The sequence below is a fragment of the Pituophis catenifer genome, unplaced genomic scaffold, assembly GCF_029215685.1.
Source record: "Pituophis catenifer annectens isolate HBS135680 unplaced genomic scaffold, rPitCat1.0.hap2 SCAF_5, whole genome shotgun sequence".
NCBI lineage: Eukaryota > Metazoa > Chordata > Lepidosauria > Squamata > Colubridae > Pituophis > Pituophis catenifer.
In genome coordinates, this window is record NW_027256885.1 from 76,716,012 (window position 1) to 76,737,000 (window position 20,989).

The 20,989-nt window shown below is 40.8% G+C and overlaps 1 protein-coding gene across 1 annotated transcript in view; it reads left to right on the top strand.

Moving 5' to 3' along the window:
* Window positions 1-20,989, top strand: part of LOC139317720 (la-related protein 4B-like) — a 324,479-nt gene that overhangs the window by 244,661 nt on the left and 58,829 nt on the right. The window contains exons 3-5 of the mRNA XM_070944793.1: window positions 6,521-6,665; window positions 13,963-14,041; window positions 14,925-15,061. Coding sequence (XP_070800894.1) covers window positions 6,521-6,665; window positions 13,963-14,041; window positions 14,925-15,061 — 361 coding nt within the window. The remainder of the gene's footprint in view (window positions 1-6,520; window positions 6,666-13,962; window positions 14,042-14,924; window positions 15,062-20,989) is intronic.

Here is a 20,989-nt window from a genome sequence, read left to right on the forward strand (position 1 = left end):
ATTAGGCCAGGCCGGCTTGCTGGAATAGGAGGGTCTTAAGAGCATGGCGGAAAGTGTGCAGATCCGGGATCCTCCGTATCTCCGGGTGGAGCTCGTTCCAGATAGTGGGTGCCCCCACAGAGAAGGCCCTCCCCCTGGGGGCTGCCAGTCGACACTGCTTGGCTGACGGCACCCGGAGGAGCCCCTCTCTGTGAGAGCGTACCAGCCGGTGGGAGGCTGTTTGTGGTAGTAGGCGGTCCCATAAATAACCAGGTCCTAAGCCATGGAGCGCTCTAAAGGTGGTAACCAAAACCTTGAAGCGCACCCGGAAGACCACCAGGAGCCAGTGCAGCTCGCGCAGGAGAGGTGTCACATGGGAGTGCCATGTTGCTCCCATAACCACCCGCGCGGCCGTACTCTGCGCCAGTTGGAGCCTCCGGGTGCTCCTCAAGGGGAGCCCCATGTAGAGAGCATTACAATAGTCCAGGCGGGAGGTGACGAGGGCATGAGTGACCGTGCGTAACGAGTCCCGATCCAGAAAGGGACGCAACTGGCGAATCAGGCGAACCTGATGAAAAATCCTCCCGGTCACGGCCGTCAAGTGCTCTTCTAAAGACAGCCGTGAATCCAGGAGGATGCCCAAGTTGCGAGCCCTCTCCGTGGGGGCCAGCGATTCGCCCCCAATAGTCAGCGATGACGTCAACTGACTATATTGGGACGTCGGAAACCACAGCCACTCGGTCTTGGATGGGTTGAGCCTGAGCCTGTTCCTCCCCATCCAGATCCACACGGCCTCCAGACACCAGGACATCACTTCAAGGGCATCGTTGGGGTGGTCTGGGGTGGAGATGTACAGCTGAGTGTCATCAGCATACTGGTGGTACTTCACCCCGAAACCACGGATGATCTTGCCCAGCGGCTGGGCGAATATTTCAGCACACTTTATGAAGATCATCATTGCTCCATCTGTTTGACATATTCTAAATCAAATCAGTTGGATTTTAACAAAAAATGGTCGAAGGCAAGGAGCAAATGTATATTCTATAGGCCTGAAGAGGAAGTGAATGTAGCCCCTGCAGCAAACCTGTGCAGTGTATCTCCAGAAGTGCAAGAGATGCCTGCAAATCTGAAAACACCTAGAGATCTGCAGATCTAACAGCCAATGTGAAACTAAGGTTTCTTGCATCAGATTTAACTGCAGCAACAGAATACAAAGAAACATTCAGCAATTTAAGTGAAAAAAGTTCAGAAGTTTGTAACAATAGCTCTTCACTCAAACAAAATAAATTGGCAGCTATATATCCAATTGATCACTTAATTTCTAGATTCTCTGCTCATGCACATTTATTAAATGAAAACACAGAGAACCCTGCTTCTGAAAATCATCAGGATAAATTGAAAACCAGGATAGAAAGTTTTTCTAAAGTAATTCATTAAGACAATGTGAGTTTGGGTTTGGAAACCTATGAAGATGCAGGTATGTATTGTATTGATCCTGCACAAGAAGATAAGTGTATGCTGCTATTCATTCCTATGAAATACCTCTTTTCTCTGATAACAAGCCAAAATCTGAACAGGACAATTCAAACAATGCATTAGATCTAATGGAAGATATATTAAAGGACTCTGATAATATGCACAAACTACAATATATGTAAGAGATTCACAAGATGATGCTGCATATCCAGTTTGTCAATTGGCTGAAATATTGTTTTCAGACACTGATTTTACAGATGTTCAGGGATGTTCAACTATCTGTGGATTCATTCATCTTTTAACAAAACTGAAAATGCATGTCTGTCAGCTGGCATGGTGCAAAACCAAGCTGGAGACCCGAGTCTCCATATTTTCAATATTGGAAAATATCCTTACCATTTGCTAATACAAGAAAAGAGTGCTATTTGGGGATGGCAAGAGAGAAATGAACAATGTGTAGCAATAGCAATAGCACTTAGACTTATATACCGCTTCGTAGTGCTTTTACAGCCCTCTCTAAGTGGTTTACAGAGTCAGCATATTGCCCCCAACAATCTGGGTCCTCATTTTACCCACCTCGGAAGGATGGAAGTCTGAGTCAACCTTGAGCCAGTGAGATTTGAACTGCCGAACTGCAGCTAGCAGTCAGCTGAAGTAGCCTGCAGTGCTGCACTCTAACCACTGCACCAGTAGTGGGTTGCTACCAGTTCACCCTGGTTCGGGAGAACTGGTAGTGGCGGCGGTGGGAGGCTCTGCCCACCCGCCCGGACGTCTCTGTGCATGCGCAGAAGCATCGCACGCCCATGTGAGCGTGCGCACGCCCACGAGCAAACCAGTAGCGACGGGGTTTGAAACCCACTACTGCACTGCGCCACCTCAGCTTTTAAGTAACAGTACTTTGATTTCTTTCTTAGAAAATCTAGTACATGGTTTGAAACTTAAAGATTTTAATTTGATGGATGTTTACCTAAAAAATTCTGGCTTGGATCCAGAGGTGGCTAGTGTAAATGGAGAGATACATACTTGCTTATTATGTGTTTGTGATGCATTCCTGCAAGTGTTCTTGAGTTCCTGTAAATGTTGCAATTTCTTCATTGCATTCTGTGGGCACATAGCAGGCTGCATTCAGCCCCATTGCAAGACCAAAGTTCTCTTGTTTTCTAGAATCAATTCACTGTTGTAATTGAAAGGTGAATCTTTTCTAACCTTCTTCCGAGGTTTAATCCATGAAAACCACTCCTCCACCACCACAATAGGAAAGTGGACAGGAAACAAGGTTGTAATTGAATCACTTTGAGAACCATTTTAAGTTAGTGTAACTTGACAGGATAACATATTCATATTATATCATTCTGCAAAATATACAAAAATGTATGATGTATATAATCGCCAGATGTTCAAGTTAGTACAATGTTTAGAAATAACATTTAGCCACCTGTTGAAATATAAATATAAAGAACAGTGAGAAAATTCTTAGTTCATTGAACAATCTGTTACAAAACCACATGGCTTTTTAAAAAGGTATATGTTTTTTGCTAACAATATTACTGTGCTCTCAAAATTCGTTTTTGTTGAATTCCCCTAAGATGGTGTGCTGAGTGGCGGGCAACTTTTTTTCTCCCACCAATGAACAATTTCTCCCAGCAGATTTCACTGCCAAAGTTGGTTATTTGGCGGTTTTGCTCTCTGTTTTTTGAAGGGGAAACTAGGAAGGGCCCAAGACCTCTGTACGATCGATTGTGTACCTACAGAAGAGAGGATCGTGAAGACTGCAATTCTTGGTAAGGAGCAAGCTGAAGGTCGGGTCTCTTACCATCTTTTTTCCCCTTCAGTTGTTTGGTTTTTTTTAAGCACGTCTGGGTTTTAATTGCACCCTTTAAATCTTTCTGTCTACTGATTTATGACTAGTTGACTGCTGATCTATTTTTATAACCCCTTGCTGGACTTTTACAACTTTTTTTCTGTTCTTTCAGTTTACTATTGAATTCCAAACAACTTTTCACTTTCGCCTTAAGGAAGTCCACGGCGAAAATACATTTTCTGGCAGTGAAAGTCATCCAATTGGATTTACACTTATACAGGATTATATTACAAATTTTGTTCATTCCAGCTCTTTAAAAAAAAAGGAAGAGCTCTGGTCTTTATGGTCTTTATTTTTTAACTTTTGATGAGAAAATTCCCCCCTTTTTAAATCACTTTTCATTTTGTGAAAAAAAACTTCCATCTCAACTTTTCTCTGTGGACATTGGGTTATGATTTATCTGCTTCTGTTGTCCTTGGAAAGAACAGTGTGTTTTTCAAAGTGTCTCTAAAAGGAAATAAAGTTTTCTGGGAAGCATTTGAAAAAAGAATGCTTTTACAGATTTTATTTGAAAATATAAATAAAAATTTGATGGGTCAACAACAGCTTTGAACCAAACACAGGATGATATCCAAAAGCAGGAAATAACAGTTGGACTTGATTTACAACTTGACGAAATGGAATCTGTTCTGTTGGTGCCAGATGTGAAGAAGAAAGTACTTGGCTTGAAAACGATAGTTCTGCCAGAAAAGATTGAAAGGAATATGAATACAAGAAATTCCGAGATAATGGAATCAATGAATGATGGACTGGACTTTCTTGGCAAGATGAATGTTATGTTTTTAAAAATAACTTTTCAACAATCGATGCTGCAGATATATCTACAACAGAGACTTACGAACTTTGGAATTGAGATGCAATTGTTGGGAAAGTTCCCAATTAAAATCCTAAGGAAAGGTTTTATTATTAAGAGCCAAACAAGAATCAGAGATAATGATTGGGGTGATCTGGGGTAGATAAGAAATCCTTGTAGACTTTCTAGGAATAAACTACAATAACAAATTGTTAACAGAGGGCCTTGAACCTTAACTTTGCTGTTGATTAACCTTTTAACTATTTTTTCTTCATGCATACAATGTATGACAGGTCAAATTGGATTTCAAATAGATGTAGAAGTTTATAAATTTTGGACCTGATTTGCAAGGGGGAAGCTATTATCGTTGCAATATATTTGTCAGTGTTCAACTAGGGGGGATAATATGTGCTTTTGTTTTTTGTCCTTTTAATTCACATTTTTAAATGTTCTTTGTCTAGTTTTGTTTTGACTTTGTTAATTTTTTTCTTTGGATTTTGTATTTTAATCTTTTGAATAAAACAAAAAAAATATTTTTGTTGGCTGTCTTAAGATCCAGAAGCAGGAATATCAATCAAGAACACATGAATATTGCCTAAGTAGGATTTGTAACCAAACATGTTTTAATATGACACTTGAACATTGTCATTGTTTAAAAATAATCAGGCAGTGGCTTCCTTACTAATTATGTTTTTGAGGGACTGAATTTTATAGTATTGTTGGCAGAGCTAGCCATTTAACTTCATGAAACATTATACTGCATGCGTCTTATGGATGCTTTTCTCTTTATTTGGAAAAGAGAAGTGACAGCCAGTGATAATAAATGCAGTGTATTAATCTTTTTAAAAACATTCCCAGGCATAACTCTTTTACCCGAGTACAATTAAAACTAATTTCTTAAGGGAATTATTTAATTAAAAGGCCCATTTATATTATGATAAACATTTAAATAGCTATTTTATTGTAACACATGAATTGCTATGGCTAGTTAAAAGTGTAAGATAATATGTTAACATGCAGAACTGTAAACTTAAAAGATTTCAATACAGGTAGTCCTTGACTTATGACCACAATTGAGCCCGAAATTTCTGTTGCTAAGTGAGACATTTGTTAAGTGAATTTTGCCCCATTTTACGACCTTTCTTGCCATATTTGTTAAGTGAATCATGACAGTTCTTAAATTAGTAACACAGTTGTTAAGTGAATCTGGCTTCCCCATTGACTTTGCTGGTCAGAAGGTCACAGAAGGGGATCACATGACCCCGGGACACTGCAACTGTCATAAATGTGAGTCAGTTGCCAAGCATCTGAATTTTGAGCACATGAGCACAGGGATGCTGTAATGGTTGTAAGTGTGAAAAACGGTCATAACTCACTTTTTTCAGTGCCGTTGTAACTTTGAACGGTCACTAACTGAACCGTTGAAAGTTGAGGACTACCTGTAGTTTTAGCATAAATTTTGCTTGAGGGTTTTAACCATGCATATTATAATTTGTTGTCTAAATTGTTGTCGGCTGGACTTGGGTTTACAGCCTACATACCTACTTAGGGTTATGTGACATTGTGTTGAGAGCAGTTAACCATGGTTTATACAACTTAATGGCTGGGCTCACAACACAGGCAATAGTGTATTCAAACTTCATGTTCAAGTCATCCTTTGTCATCACTGGTTAAATGGTTCTAAAATAGTTATCTTTACACCTCTCGGTAAAACAATGGTTTTAATTTTAGATGACTATTATAAGAATACAGTATTGCTTTTGATTTTTCTATTATGTGTTTTTATGTGGCTCCCTTGTTCTCCTGTTCACTGCTGCCTTTTTTATGAACTGATGAAGATATCTGACACTAATCTTACAATGTTCTCAGTTTAGAGGAGAAAAGTTGCCTAAACCTTGGATACTTAGAAAGGCTTAGATCTTGCTTTCTTGTCAAAAATAAGATTGTTATCATCTTTTGCTTGTTCCTCCAAAGCTTGTTCCTGGAAATTGTGAAGATACAGATAATGTTATGGGAATATAGTGTGCAAAGAGACTGTTGATAAACAGGAAGTTGATGAAAATTCATCCTTTTATATGTACAGAGAAACAAAATTAAGAAGTTAGTCAATGTAGCCAAATAGCTTTGTTCATAATAAGGAACAATGTAAAAACAAGATGCTTATGATTTAGTCTTAAGAAGCAACTTAAAGTGAATTCAGCTAAACACCCTGATTAAAGGTCTTTATAGGAAGTCTCTTTTTATAAAGTGTATATCTTTCATCACATACTGTGCACTTCCTATATATGCAACTGTTACAGTGATTTTTTTTAATGTGATAAATGCTGTTCTGTATATATGTGTGTGTGTGTGTGTGTGTGCTTATGCAGTTAATAAGCATATGTGTTCTGAGTATGCATTATGCATTACAGGAGCCAGCCAAGGTTTCTGAATTAAATCCTAATGCAAAAGTGTGGGGGAATCACAAGGTACATGTGGAAGCAAGTGGTACTGAAGGTGGTGTGAGCAAAACCTGGGAAGAAATAACAGATCATCCACCAGATTCCTGTAAAAAAGGTACAAGAAATCTGTTTTGAAAGAGTGGAGTATAACTAATACTAAAGCTATCTGTATTTAAGTAATACTTTTACTTACTTACTTATTTATTTATTAGTCATATTTCTATGCCGCCCACTCTCTGAGGACTCTGGGCGGCTTACACCAAAGACAGTATACTAAATAGCATATTGCCCCCAACAATCTGGGTCCTCATTTTACCCACCTCAGAAGGATGGAAGGCTGAGTCAACCTTGAGCCAGTGAGATTTGATCCGCTGATCTGCTGAACTAGCAGTCAGCTGAAGTAGCTGCAGTACTGCACTCTAACCACTGCGCCACCTCGGCTCTTACTTGTGCAAACAGCTTTCCTTTCTTCAGTTAACAGCTTTCTTATATCCCTTCTCAGTCCACATTTTCTTCTCTGCTTTTGTTATAGTCTAATTAAATCAATATTTGCTAACCAGTATGCTCCTATTAGCTAACTACATCTCCCCCGCATAACTGGTACCCTAACCCAGCGATCCCCAACCTTTCCAGCTTGGTGGCCTGGCCCGGCACGGGGGGGAGGGGCATGTGAGTGGCAGGTAAACACACTGCCCTCCACTCACACAAATGGAGCTTCATGTGCAAACGGAGGGTGCTTGCGCTCACATGTGAAGCTCCAAGCATGAGTGGCAGGCTCTTGTGCTCACGCACGAAGCTTCACTCGCGCAAATGGAGCTTCGTGCGTGAGCGCAAACACCCTCTGCTCACACAAATAAAGCTTCACACGCAAATGGAGAGTGCTTGTGTTTGCGTGTGAAGCTCCACTCGCGTGAGCGGAGGCCACTCACTCGTGATGATCCACTTGTGTGAATGGAGCTTCGTGCGCAAGCACCCTCTGCTTGTGAAAGTGGAGCTTCATGCGAGCATGTGTGCCCATTTCTCCCATGGCCCGGTTTCGAACAGGCCACAGCCTAGTGGGCCATACCTCAGGGTTTGGGGACCCCTGCCTTAACCCAAAGGTTATGCTTGTACATACCCTGCCCTAGTTGTTCAATTTAAAAAATGTTCAATTAAAAATTAATTAATCCACCCTTAAAACCTATTAAGAGGCACCAAATAATGGCTTAGCTTGAGTAAGAAACATGTTATTTGCTGCTTAGTGAGCAGCAGTTTTGTGTACACAAGAAACAAATCATTGCATATTTCTTGCAGGCTTCATTGAGAGAAACTTTAGGTGTATTGAAAAACTACTATTAAGCCTTAATCTACATCCATTTAAAGACATTACATAAGTTACAGTAATAAGAGCAAATGCTACCCTTCCAGCAGATAGTCAGAATATAAAGCCTTTGATATCTCAGTCAGAGCAACTAAAGTATTTTTGTGACCCTTATAGTTTTCTCCACAGCATTAGAGGCCAATGGTGATGGTGACAAAAAGCACCAGAATGAATTGTTAACAGAAGATCAAGAACTGTCACTATCTGTTCCTTTATCAGACCAAACAGATATGAACCCTTTGGCTCTAGATCATGCAGAATATGAAATTATACATGAAAACACTGAGACAGGTATGGAAAAAGTCCTTGCTCATCCTTAAAGCTGTATACTTTTCTGGTTTATAGAATGACCTTCAGGTAATTTGTGCATTCTAGCTGCTGAAGAAACATACCTGAGTAGGACTGAATTGTAGACATTGTTACAGTTGTGGCTATATGAACAATAGTTGTGACTACTAAATCCATAATGTAGGGCAGGGGTGTCAAACTCACATCATCACAGCAGCGTCACATGACATATCGGGACTTTCCCCCCCTTTGCTAAACCGGGCGTGGCCGGTGCGTGATGCATCCGGCCCATGGGCCGGGAGTTTGACACCCCGATGTAGGGCCTCAAGTACAAATTAATAATTTTATCAGCACACCTGTATGTGTGTGATTCACCTAATTGCAATTCTGGCTTGTCCTGTTATATTTGTCCAGTTTATATACATACTGTAAGAACAATTTGCTTCCTGTCATCTTCCATTTCAGTATCAAGCTGAGTGCATAGCTAAAGTATTTAAAAATGTTAACATTCCCCACCCCCTTTCAACTTAACACAGAGCCACCCAGAGTCAGTCCAGATGGAAAGCTTTTGCCTTATAGACAATGTTCGGAGTTTGGATTTCTGATGGTAAATATGAAGATTATGGATCTACATATTCTGTTATACTGCTAATTTCAGTTCTACAACGAATTTATACATTTGACAAGCTTATGTACTTTAAAAATTCTGTTCCAAGAAAAACTGAATTGGGTGATCTTGTCAGACCCAAAGACCAAGAAAGACGCACAGAGTTTTTTCTAAGCAGTTTCCTTTATTGTTCCTTACCTATAGACAGAAATCTTGCCAAACTACAGGTAATCTTCAACTTGCAACTATTTCTTTAATGACCATTCAAAGTTATAAAGGCACTGAAAAAAATTGTTTTCAGATACATAATGCCAATCAAAAAATGTACTTATTTATTCATTACTTTGAAAAGAAGCCATAAGTAAATTGTGTATTGACTCTTAAATGTATTTTTCCTTGACTGTTCAATTTAGGTCATTCTTCTTTTATCTAATATTTCTAAAAAGGTAGGATGGTCCATGATTATCTCTTAAGTGTAGCTTAACACCATTGACATTTGCTGATTCCACCTAGTTAGGATCAGATGTCTTTGACTATTGATCCAAGATGGCGCCACCGAAGGCTGCCTCGGTGAAATGCTCTCTAATTTAATTTAATTTAATTTATCGAATTTCTATGCCGCCCAACTCCCAAGGGACTCTGGGCGGCTTACAGCAAAAAATAATACAACAAAGAACATAGGAAAATTATTAAAAAACATTTTAAAAACATTAAAAGCCCATGCACACCATTCATGGCCGGATCTCGCAAGATTGCAACAGCGAGATCAACAGCCCCAGGCCTGCCGGAAAAGCCAGGTCTTCACCACTTTCCGGAAGGCCAATAGGGTGGGGGTAGTCCGGATCTCAGGAGGTAACTGGTTCCAGAGAGCTGGGGCAGCCATAGAGAAGGCCCTACCCCGCGGGCCCGCCAGCCGGCATTATTTAGCTGACGGGACCCGGAGGAGACCAACTCTGTGGGATCTTACCGGTCGCTGGGAGCTATGCGGTAGAAGGCAGTCTCGAAGATAGCCTGGCCCTGAGCCATGTAGGGCTTTAAAGGTAATAACCAACACCTTGAATTGTGCCCGGAGACCAAGAGGAAGCCAGTGCAGCTCGCGGAGAATTAGTGTAATGTGGGTGTATCTAGGTGCACCCATGACAGCTCGCGCAGCTGCATTCTGGACCAACTGTAGTCTCCGAACACTCTTCAAAGGTAGCCCCATGTAGAGTGCGTTGCAATAATCTAACCGTGAGGTGACAAGGGCATGAGTGACTCTAAAGGTTTCTTTATTTTTAATTATTCTCTGCGACTCACTACAGATTTCTTATTCACTAGACCATCTGCTAAGAATTAAGCAACGTTTCTTTAAGGAGCAACTTTCTGTGATCTCACACCCCCACCCCCACCCCCCACCCCCTCTTTACAAACACGGAGGAGATTCTAACACAGGAAGAAACAATTTCCCCAGACCTATGGATTACCAAGAAAACCAAATGGAAAAAACGGAGACGAGGTAAAAGGGCGGGAATTTTAAAGAAGCTAAGAAATAGAACTGCTCTGCCTTCGATCTTCTTGACAAATTTATGCACAATTGCTAACAAGATGGATGAAATGCTCCTTTTAAACAAATGCAACTCTGATTTTCACAGCGCAGCTGCCCTATGCTTTATTGAAACCTGGTTACATGATGATATTGATGACAACAGCATGCAAATTCCAAGGTTTCAGATACATAGAGCAGACAGAATTGCAGAATCATCAGGTAAAAAGAAGGGAGGAGGCTTATGCTTATATATCAACAACAGCTGGTCTCAGGATATAACTATAATATATAAATTCTCTGATGAAAACTTAGAGTCTTTATCAACTTTAAACCATTTTACTATCCACATGAGTTCTCCTCATTTCTACTAATTGCTGTTTATGTCCCCCCCACAAGCCTGTGTAAACAAGGCATTACGAACTCTAGCTGACCAGATTATGGAGGCTGAAGCCAAATACCTGGATTCACTGGCCATTATTATGGCAGATCTAAACAAAGCAAACTTAAGGAAAGAGCTACCAAAATACTTTCGGCATGTCAATTGTCCCACTAGAGGCAAGAATACTTTAGACCATTGCTACACAACACTAAAAGATGCTTACCGGTCCTTATCATGAGCAGCTGTGGGACACTCTGATCATTGCATGATTCACCTTGTACCTGCTTACAGGCAAAAACTTAAAACCACAAAACCAACAATTAAATCAGTGAAGACCTGGACTGAGGAGGCAAAGTTAAAGCTACAGGCCTGCCTTGACTGCACTGATTGGAATGTTTTCGAAAGTACCTCTGCAGACTTAGATGAACTCACAGATACTGTAACATCATACGTCAGCTTCTGTGAAGACCTATGTGTACCGACCAGGAACTTGCGAATATACAGTAACAACAAACCTTGGTTCACAGCTAAACTTAAGCAGCTACGTCGTTCCAAAGAGGAAGCCTACAAAAAAGGTGATAAAATGCTGTACAATCAGGACAGAAATGTATTAACAAGAGAGATCAGAGCAGCAAAAAGAAGCTACTCTGAAAAGCTAAAGAATCAGTTCTCAACAAATGAACCAGCAAACATGTGGAAAACTCTTAAAAATATCACCGGTTATGGCAAACCTCCTTCCCAGGCTGAAGGAAATCAACAACTGGCAGATGACCTGAACATGTTTTACTGCAGGTTTGAAAGGAAACTACAGCCACCTATCTCCACAACCCCCATCTCAGACACACCAACAACAGCCAAGCCTCCTACAACTGGGAGCCTGGATAGCTCAACAGACAGAAGCACTGTAATTTAACACCAGCTGTCTGCAATTAAAGTAAGATCGAATCTTGCCAGGCTCAAGGTTGACTCAGCCTTCCATCCTTTCTAAGGTAGGTAAATTGAGGACTCAGTTTGTGGGGGCAATAAGCTGACTTTGTATAAATATACAAAAGTATGAAGGCTATTGCTTAACGCACTGTAAGCCGCCCTGAGTCTCCGGAGAAGGGCGGCATATAAATCAAATTAAAAAAAAAAACCCCATCTCAGACAAACCAACAGCCAAACCTCCTACAACTGACCCCATCTCAGACACACCAACAACAGCCAAACCTCCTACAACTGACCCCATCCCATTGGGTTCACAACCCCTAGTGATCAGAGAAAAGGAAGTGAAAGACCTATTTCACAGACAGAAGCCAGGAAAAGCTCCAGGCCCAGACAAGATAACTCCTTCTTTCTTAAAGTTCTGTGCTGACCAATTGACCCCCATCTTCACACATATCTTCAATAAATCGCTAGAGATGTGCTATGTTCCTTCTTGCTTCAAACACTCTACTATCATCCCAGTGCCGAAGAAGCCCACCATCAAGGAACTGAACGACTACAGACCAGTTGCTCTAACATCTGTAGTTATGAAGACCTTTGAAAGACTACATCCTACAACATCTTGAATCTCCAGAGACCTATGCAACGGTCCTCTTTGGAGACTTCAGCTCAGCATTCAATACCATCATTCCAGATATTCTTCTAACTAAACTAAACCAGCTAGCGGTATCTGACCACACTTGTAAATGGATCATAAGCTTCCTAACAGACAGGAAGCAGCAGGTGAAGCTAGGCAAAAGCACATCAGATACCTGCACAATTAGCACAGGGGCCCCACAAGGCTGTGTGCTCTCTCCACTTCTCTTCTCTCTATATACCAATGACTGCATCTCAAACGATCCATCTGTTAAACTACTGAAGTTCGCAGATGACACAACAGTGATTGGTCTCATTCGAGACAATGATGAATCCGCATACAGACGGGAGGTTGAACAACTAGCCTCGTGATGCGACCAGAACAATCTGGAACTGAACACACTCAAAACTATAGAAATGGTGGTGGACTTTAGGAGAAACCCTCCCATACTACCACCTCTTACAATACTAGACAACACAGTATCAACAGTAGAGACCTTCAAATTTCTAGGTTCTACCATATCTCACAACCTAAAATGGACGCCCAACATCAAAAGCGTCATCAAAAAAGCACAACAAAGAATGTTCTTTCTGCGCCAACTCAGAAAACTCAAACTGCCCAAGGAGCTGCTGATACAGTTCTATAGAGGAACTATTGAGTCTGTCATCTGCACCTCTATAACTGTCTGGTTTGGTTCTGCAACCCAACAAGACAGACACAGACTTCAGAGGATAATTAGAACTGGCAGAAAAAACAATTACTACCAACCTGCCTTCCATTGAGGACCTGTATACTGCACGAGTCAAAAAGAGGCTGTAAAAATATTTACAGACCCCTCGCATCCTGGACATAGACTGTTTCAACTCCTACCCTCAAAACAATGCTATAGAGCACTGCACACCAGAACCACTAGACACAAGAACAGTTTTTTCCCAAATGCCATCACTCTGCTAAACAAATAATTCCCTCAACACTGTCAAACTAGTTACTAAGTCTGCATTACTATTAATCTTCTCATCGTTCCTATCATCCATTTCCTCCCACTTATGACTGTATGACTGTAACCTTGTTGCTGGTATCCTTAAGATTTATATTGACTGTTTCCCTATGACTATCATTAAGTGTGGTACCTTATGATTCTTGACAAATGTATCTTTTCTTTTATGTACACTGAGAGCTTATGCACCAAGACAAATTCCTTGTGTGTCCAATCACACTTGGCCAATAAAGGATTCTAGTCTAGTCTAGTCTAGTCTAGTCTAGTCTAGTCTAGTCTAGTCTAGTCTAGTCTAGTCTAGTCTCTAGTCTAAAAACCCGAGTCAGTGTACATCTGGTTAATGCTTGGATACCGGTAGGGGATTTCCTGGAGAGTCTAAGTAGGAAGTTTAAAAATAAGAAGAAAGAAATGGTAAACAATTTCTATACTGAACCAAAAACCCCCCAACCCTTAATGGATTTGATTATGTAGTGAGAGCACCACATTTCATAACAGGTAGACTATCTAGGCCAGTGTTTCTCAGCCATAGCAACTTAAGACGAGTGAACCTCAAGGCCCCAAATTCTGGGAGTTGAAGCCCACATAGCTTAAAGTTGCTAAGGTTGAGAACTGCTGATCTAGGCACATACATTGCTACTTCTATGAAGAATTACATAGCATTTGTTTTTGTCTTTATTTCTTGTTTTTCATTCTAGGAAATAAAGACCTTCGGCCAGAAGGTCAAGAAGATTTACGAGAAGTGCTTAAAAAAACACTGGAGTTCTGCTTATCAAGGTAAGCATATAATGGATATGATCTAGTTGAGCCTCCTGTTATTGCTATTAATTATTGTAGAATAATTATGAATGCCATAACCAATATGGCCTCTGGACTGCAAACAAATTCATGATTGGGCAGGGATATATATGTTAATTTTATAGCATGAAAATCTGAGGGGTGGGTGGGAAGGAATAATACAATAGCCAAGATTTGATTTTCCTTAATTAAATTTTTTCTTTTCTTTTCTTGATTTCTTCAACTGAAACACAAAAGAAGGCAATTTTACAAGCTGCCAGCCATTTGCTAGGTGTTCCATGGGTTCTCTATTACAGGAAAGTTTGTTATTTCAGAGGTTTAGAAAAACTAATTGTTGAGAACAGATGCAAGTCAATTGCATGCTGGCTTCTGCACTAAAAAGGAATATTTCAATACTGGTACCTTGTTTTGTTTATCATTAAATGTAAGATGCCAGGCATTTGGAATTCTTGTATATAGCAGTACTTTTCCAACACTCCTCATGTAACCTACTTACTGTTTACTCATTTAATATAAAGTTTTAGCTTTAAACAAAATTAGTTGAAGCAAATCTAACCCACCAGCCACCTTCATGGCTGGCAATAAGTTTGGTATATTACCCAATTTACTGCTTTTTAAAAGCATCTAAAAATGGGCTGCTTTTGGCTTTCTGTGTCAAATTGTGCAACAAAAGCAGGACGTTACAATCTAAGAGATGAGAAAACCAAGGGTGGTTGTAATTGTTTAATCTTACTAGAAACAAAGGCATTTTAAAGTAAAGCCAAGATTGTATCTTTATATTTAGGAATAATCTTGAAGGCCAATGTACTAATTACATGGAGAATTAATTTTGCAGTAATGTTTTTCCTTTTTTCTTCAACAGAGAGAATCTTGCCAGTGACATGTACCTTATATCTCAGATGGACAGTGATCAGTATGTGCCAATAATGACGGTAGCTAATCTTGATCACGTCAGGAAGCTGAGCAGAGATAGGGATTTGATTGTTGAAGTGCTGCGATGTAAGTAATGGCAAATCATGTAATTCTCTCTCTCTCTCTCTCCCTCTCTCTCTCTCTCTCTCTCTCTCTCTCCCCTCCCTCCCTCCCTCCCTCCCTCTCTCTCTCTCTCTGTGTGTGTGTGTGTGTATGATTTATTTGCTGCCCATCTTGCCTCAAGGTGACTGTGCGGCTTACAAAACCGTAAAAATAAATATTTCTGATACAAATAAAAATACAAATTACAATTAAAAGATGGGGAGGGAGGGAGAAAGATGTGCGGGGTGGAAGGTGGGATCTTCTCTTAATCTATCAACCACTTCCAATGTGATACTCCCCCGTTGGGATCCCAGGCCAACTGGCAGAGCCAGGTCTTCAGGCCCTTACAGAAGGTCAGAAGGGTGGGAACAAAGCTCACTTCAGGGGGTACAGTATTCCAAAGGGCAGGAGGCATGATAGAAAAGGCTCTTCTCCTGGACCCCACCAGCCAAAATTCCTTGACTGACGGGGCCTGCAGCATGCCCCTTCTCTCAGCACGGGTGGGGTGGGCCTGTCACATTGAGGTGAGACAGTTCCTCAGGTAACCTGGACCCATGCCATGCATGGCTTATAACCAACACCTTGAATTGCAGTCAGAAACAAACCAGCAGCCAGGGCAGCTTGTGGAGCAGTGGTTCAACATGGGCCACTCTAGGGGCCCCAAGAACTGCCCACACCAGTACACTCTGCATCAATTATAGCTTCCAAATGCTCTTCAAGGGTAGCCCCATGTAGAGTGCATTGCAATAGTCCAAGAATGAGATGACCAGGGTTTGAGTGACTGAGGGAAGGAACTCCTGATCCAGGAATTTTTGCACCATTATTTAGAATTAAAGAGGGCTTAGTTGAGATGGGTGAGGTTGAAGCTAATTTTTTTCCATTAAAAAGCAACGTATGTTAAAATGGTAGCACCATTTTTTTTGTAGGATAACTTGACAAATACTAATGGGATAAATAGCAGAATTAAGTCTCTATACAGGTAGTCCTTGACTCACAACCACAATTGGGACTGGAAAATGTGTTGTTAAGTGGTGTGGTCATTAACTGAGGCATCATATGACTGCACCCAAATTTACTACATTTTTGTCATAGTCATTAAGCAAATTATGGTTAAGTGAAACATCACATGTTCATGATTTGCAACCTTCCTTGCTGGCTTCCCATTGACTTTGCTTGTCAGAAGCTGGCTGGGAAGGTCGCAAATGGCGATCACGTCACCCCAGGATGCTGCAACTGTTGTGATCACATGACTGTGTAAGGACCAGTCGGAAGTCATCGTAACTTCAAATGATTGTTAAACAAATAGTCATAAGTCAAAGACTACCCATATATATTCACTAGACTGAGTCAGGTGTAAGTAATGTATATGTGCCTGCTGGCTCCTTCTTGTGAACTATGTAGTTGCAAACAGCTATCCTGAATAATGGCAGTTTTCGTGAATACAATGTGCGTTGAGTGCCTTTCTTTGGGCCTATATATTCTCAAAAAATGTGTGTTGGAGTTAGAAGGCCTTTAAGGAGTTGGCAACAGGATAAAATTACTTCTTTGCTCTCTGCCAGGACCTCCTACCATCAAATACTGTATTTTTCTGACTCCCAAAGGTGCTTTCTCAAGAGGCAACTGGACTTTCTAGTTTTTCTTTGAAGACATTTCGCTTCTCATCCAAGAAGCTTCTTCAGCTCTGACTGGATGGTGGGGAATGGAAGGATTTATACTCCTTGCAGACAGCTGGTCATTTGCATTTTTTTAGCGCAGACATGTAAAACTCAAGGCCCATGGGCCAGATCCGGCCCGCAATGTGGTTAGATCTGGCCTGTGTGGCCTCCCTGGAGACAGCAAGGGGCCAGCCCCTGTCACCTTGGCCCTGGCCCACCCCAGTCAAGCCAGGCACGCTCCCCCTGGGGGCGCACACAGGAGGTGGCGAGTGCCTTGGATGCCGCAGCTGCTTTTGCTCAACTGACGCCACTTGGCACGCTGGTTGATCCCCACGCTGCCCGCTGCCTCTCTGCCAGACAGATGGCCTGCCAGCCTCATTCTCAGGCACTTGGCCTTCACACCTGACTCACCCAGGAGGCTTTTCCATATGCGGTGTTTTATTGTGGCTGTGCACCGCCCTGAGTCCCTCAGGAGAAGGGCGGTATAAAAATTTAAATAATAAATAAATAAATAAATAAATAAATAAATAAATAAATAAATAAATAAATAAATAAAAGCTGCCACAGCACCAGCAGAGGTTCGGCCACCTGCGCCTCTGCCCGCGAGCGCTTCCCTTTCACTGGGACAACCTCTGCCCCCGCCCCACCTCCCGCCCCCACATGGGAAAGCCACATCCACCAGCAACACTGCAACCAGGAGGGAGGGAGGGAGGGAAGGAGGGAGGGGGGCAGAAGGGAAGGAAGGGGGAAGAAAGGAGAAGATTGGAATGAGAGTGAGGGTCTGAGGGAAGTCCTGCTTTAGCACTTGGCCACCTGCAGCCCTGCTGCCCTCTCTCCATCCCCTTGCCCCCTCCTCGTGGCCTCTGCTGGTGGTCTCCCATCCTATCACTGAGGATGCTTTGCTTACAAAGCAGGGTCTCCTCACATGGAGAGGGAGTGGGCCTCCCTCTGACTCCTGCGTCCACCATGAGCAACCTGGCCAAGGAAAGTAAGCACAGCAGCAGCAGCCTCAAGGAGGAGGTAAGCGTGGGCAGGCATGCTTCCTTCCGCAGATGAGCTTTATGGGGATGCTGACTTCCTGTGCTTGATTGGCCAGCAAACTCGCCTGACCTGAACCCCATAGACAATCTATGGGGCAATGCCAAGAGAAAGATGAGAGACATGAGACTGAACAATGCAGAAGAGCTGAAGGCCGCTATTGAAGCATCCTGGTGTTCCATAACACCTCAGCAGTGCCGCAGGCTGATAGCATCCATGCCATGCTGCAGTGAGGCAGTAATTGATGCAAAAGGGGCCCAAACCAAGTACTGAGTACATATGCACGCTTATACTTTTCAGAGGTCCGATATTGTTCTATGTACAATCCTTGTTTTATTGATTTCATGTAATATTCTAATTTTCTGAGATTGTGAATTTGGGGTTTTCATGAGCTGTAAGTCATAATCATCAAAATTATGACAAATCAAGGCTTGAACTATCTCGCTTTGCGTGTAATGAGTCTATCTCATATATTAGTTTCACCTTTTAAGTTGCATTACTGAAATAAATGAACTTTTGCACGATATTTTAATTTTTCAAGTTTCACCTGTATATCTGAGCTTGCAAACTGCCAATCATGCCTGGGCTTGGGGAGAAGGTCATCTCCTTCCTCTGTGGATAAAAGTCCCCAAACTTAGAATGTGGTGTGAGTGTGTGTGTGTACGCGTGCATGCACTTAGCTGCCAGCAGTTTGGGGAGGCAAGGAGCTTGTGGGGCACCGAATTGTCCCCATGTCGAGTTAGCCGGTACAACTTGTCCCCATGTTGAGTTAGCCGGTACAACAATCCAGAGCCAACCACACCCAGTGAGTGGCGTCAAATCAGCCACTCCCACCCACCCACGTCCACCTAGTTGCGGTGAACCGGCTGTGACCACCCAGCCACACCTACCCAGCCACTGTGGATGGTCATAGTTTTACATGCAACTGGCCCTTTAAGGGCAACCATAATGCTGATGTGGCCCTCAATGAAATTGAGCTCGACACCCCTGCAATAAGTGATTTAGTTTTTGCAAGACAAACTAATACAGAAATCCTAAAGCAAGGGAATAGGCAAACATTAAAAAAACCCTCAAAAGTTTCAAAAATGTGAGTGAATTTCAGACAATTTCTGATTGCAGTGATGAGGAAATAACAGACATTTCTGAACAGAATAATCTAGAGAATCTCTTCAAATAAGAAATAGTTTCCCATCAAGAATATTTAATTATTTTTAAACTGTTTTAAAATTTTGTATGTTCTGTTTTATTCTGGCTGTTCACCGCCCTGAGTCCTGTTGGAGAAGGGCGGTATACAAATTAAAACAAACAAACAAATAAATAAATAAATAAATAAGAACAGAATAGGGGGCCTGATTAAAAGTTAGAATAGAAGTAGAAACAAAAGATACACGTATTATAAAAGTAATAAATAGAAGATTAGAGGTTGAAAGATGGATTTAATATGTATGTTTAAATAATATGGTGATTGTTGTCAGGATGGAGTAAGAGAATTAGATTTTAATACAATATGTATACCATATTAGGATTAGTAAGGATGGCCTGATTAAATAGAATAAATTAAAGAATTAAATGGAAAGATTAGAGGTTGAAAGGTAGTATTAGGCATGCTGAAACAATGTTGTAATTGGCATTAGAATGATACATTGAAATATTGAATAATTAAATAATGAAGGTTTATCTCTTAATACAAATAGGAGTATTAGTACTAGGAGTATGTAACCTTAATTAATGTAACAAATATTGATATTAGTATTGTTATTTATATCAAAATGAATGATACCCAGATGCCACACTGTTCATGTATTGATGTTGATGTATATATAAAAATAAAATAAAAAACATATTTAAAAAAAGAATAGAATGGAATGGAATAGTAATAGTATAGTTGAAAGGGACCTTCTAGGTCTTCTAGTCCAACCCCCTGCTTAAGCAGGAAACCCTATCACATTTCAGACAAATGGTTATCCAATCTCTTCTTAAAAACTTCCAGTGTTGGAACATTCACAACTTTTGACACCATTGTTTTAGTCGTTAAGGCCACCTGGAGGTTTATCTGTTTATCTGTGTCATCAGGGTCACCTCAGTGGTGCAAATGGGTGTGGAGCCTTCTTGGAACTGTTTTTTTTTTAATTTATAATTTTTAAAAAAAAAACTTTTTTATTTTTATTTCTCATAAACACATTTACATGTATAGTCATTTATCCATCATTTTTCATTCACCTTATCTTTTAACTTTCATTTTTCATTTTTCATTTTTACTTTTTCGGGGCTGATCTTTTACCATTTACCTTTACTCCAACCTTTCTTCTTCTCCTCCCCTTGTCTTCCTTCCTCTTTCTCCTCCTACTTTCTTCTTTCTTCCTCTCCTCTTTCCTACTTCCCCTTCCCTTCCCCCACTCCTCTCTTCTTCCCCCCTTCTAACCTTCTCTTCTACTCCTCTTTCCCCTCCCTTTTCTTCCTCTCCTTTTCCCTTTCTTCTTTCTCCTCTCCTCTCCTCTCTTCTCCCTTCCTCTCTCTCTACTCCTTCCCCTCTCTCTTCTTGTTTCCCTTTTCAGTTCAATCTAAAATGGTATTCGAGCAGCCCCGATTTTCTAATTATCTTTATTCTCATTTCAATTTCTTATTCAATTAATATTTATTTTTATTTCATCATTTGTGTACATTTTTATAATGTCTCACTTTTTTCCCTTTTACCCCCCCTCCCCTTTCTCCTTTTACTTGGCATCATCTGGGTATCTATTTTTTTAATTGTTTTCTCCCATCTGTTCTCTATCTATTTTATCTCTATACCCTTATTCATATTTCCTTTCTAACTAATCATAAAAATTTTCCCATGTCTTGAAATACATCGACTCCTCTTTATATTTTATTCTCAATGTTAATCTATTCATTTCTGCACATTCTAAAATTTTCTTTATAATTTCTCCTTCCAACAGGATTTTATCTGTTTTCCAATTTTGTGCAAATACAATTCTATCCTCTGTTATTATATGAATAATCAAATATGTATCTTCTTTACTGTAATTCTCTGGTAAAATTCCCAGTAAGAATATCTCTGGCTTTAACTCTATATGTTGCTGCAACATTCCCTCTAACCATGTTTGTATTTTCACCCAATAATGTTTTGCTTCTTTACACAACCACCACATATGATAGTATGATCCCGGCAACTGGTGACATTTCCAACACTTAGCTGATTTATCTTTAAACATCTGAGCTA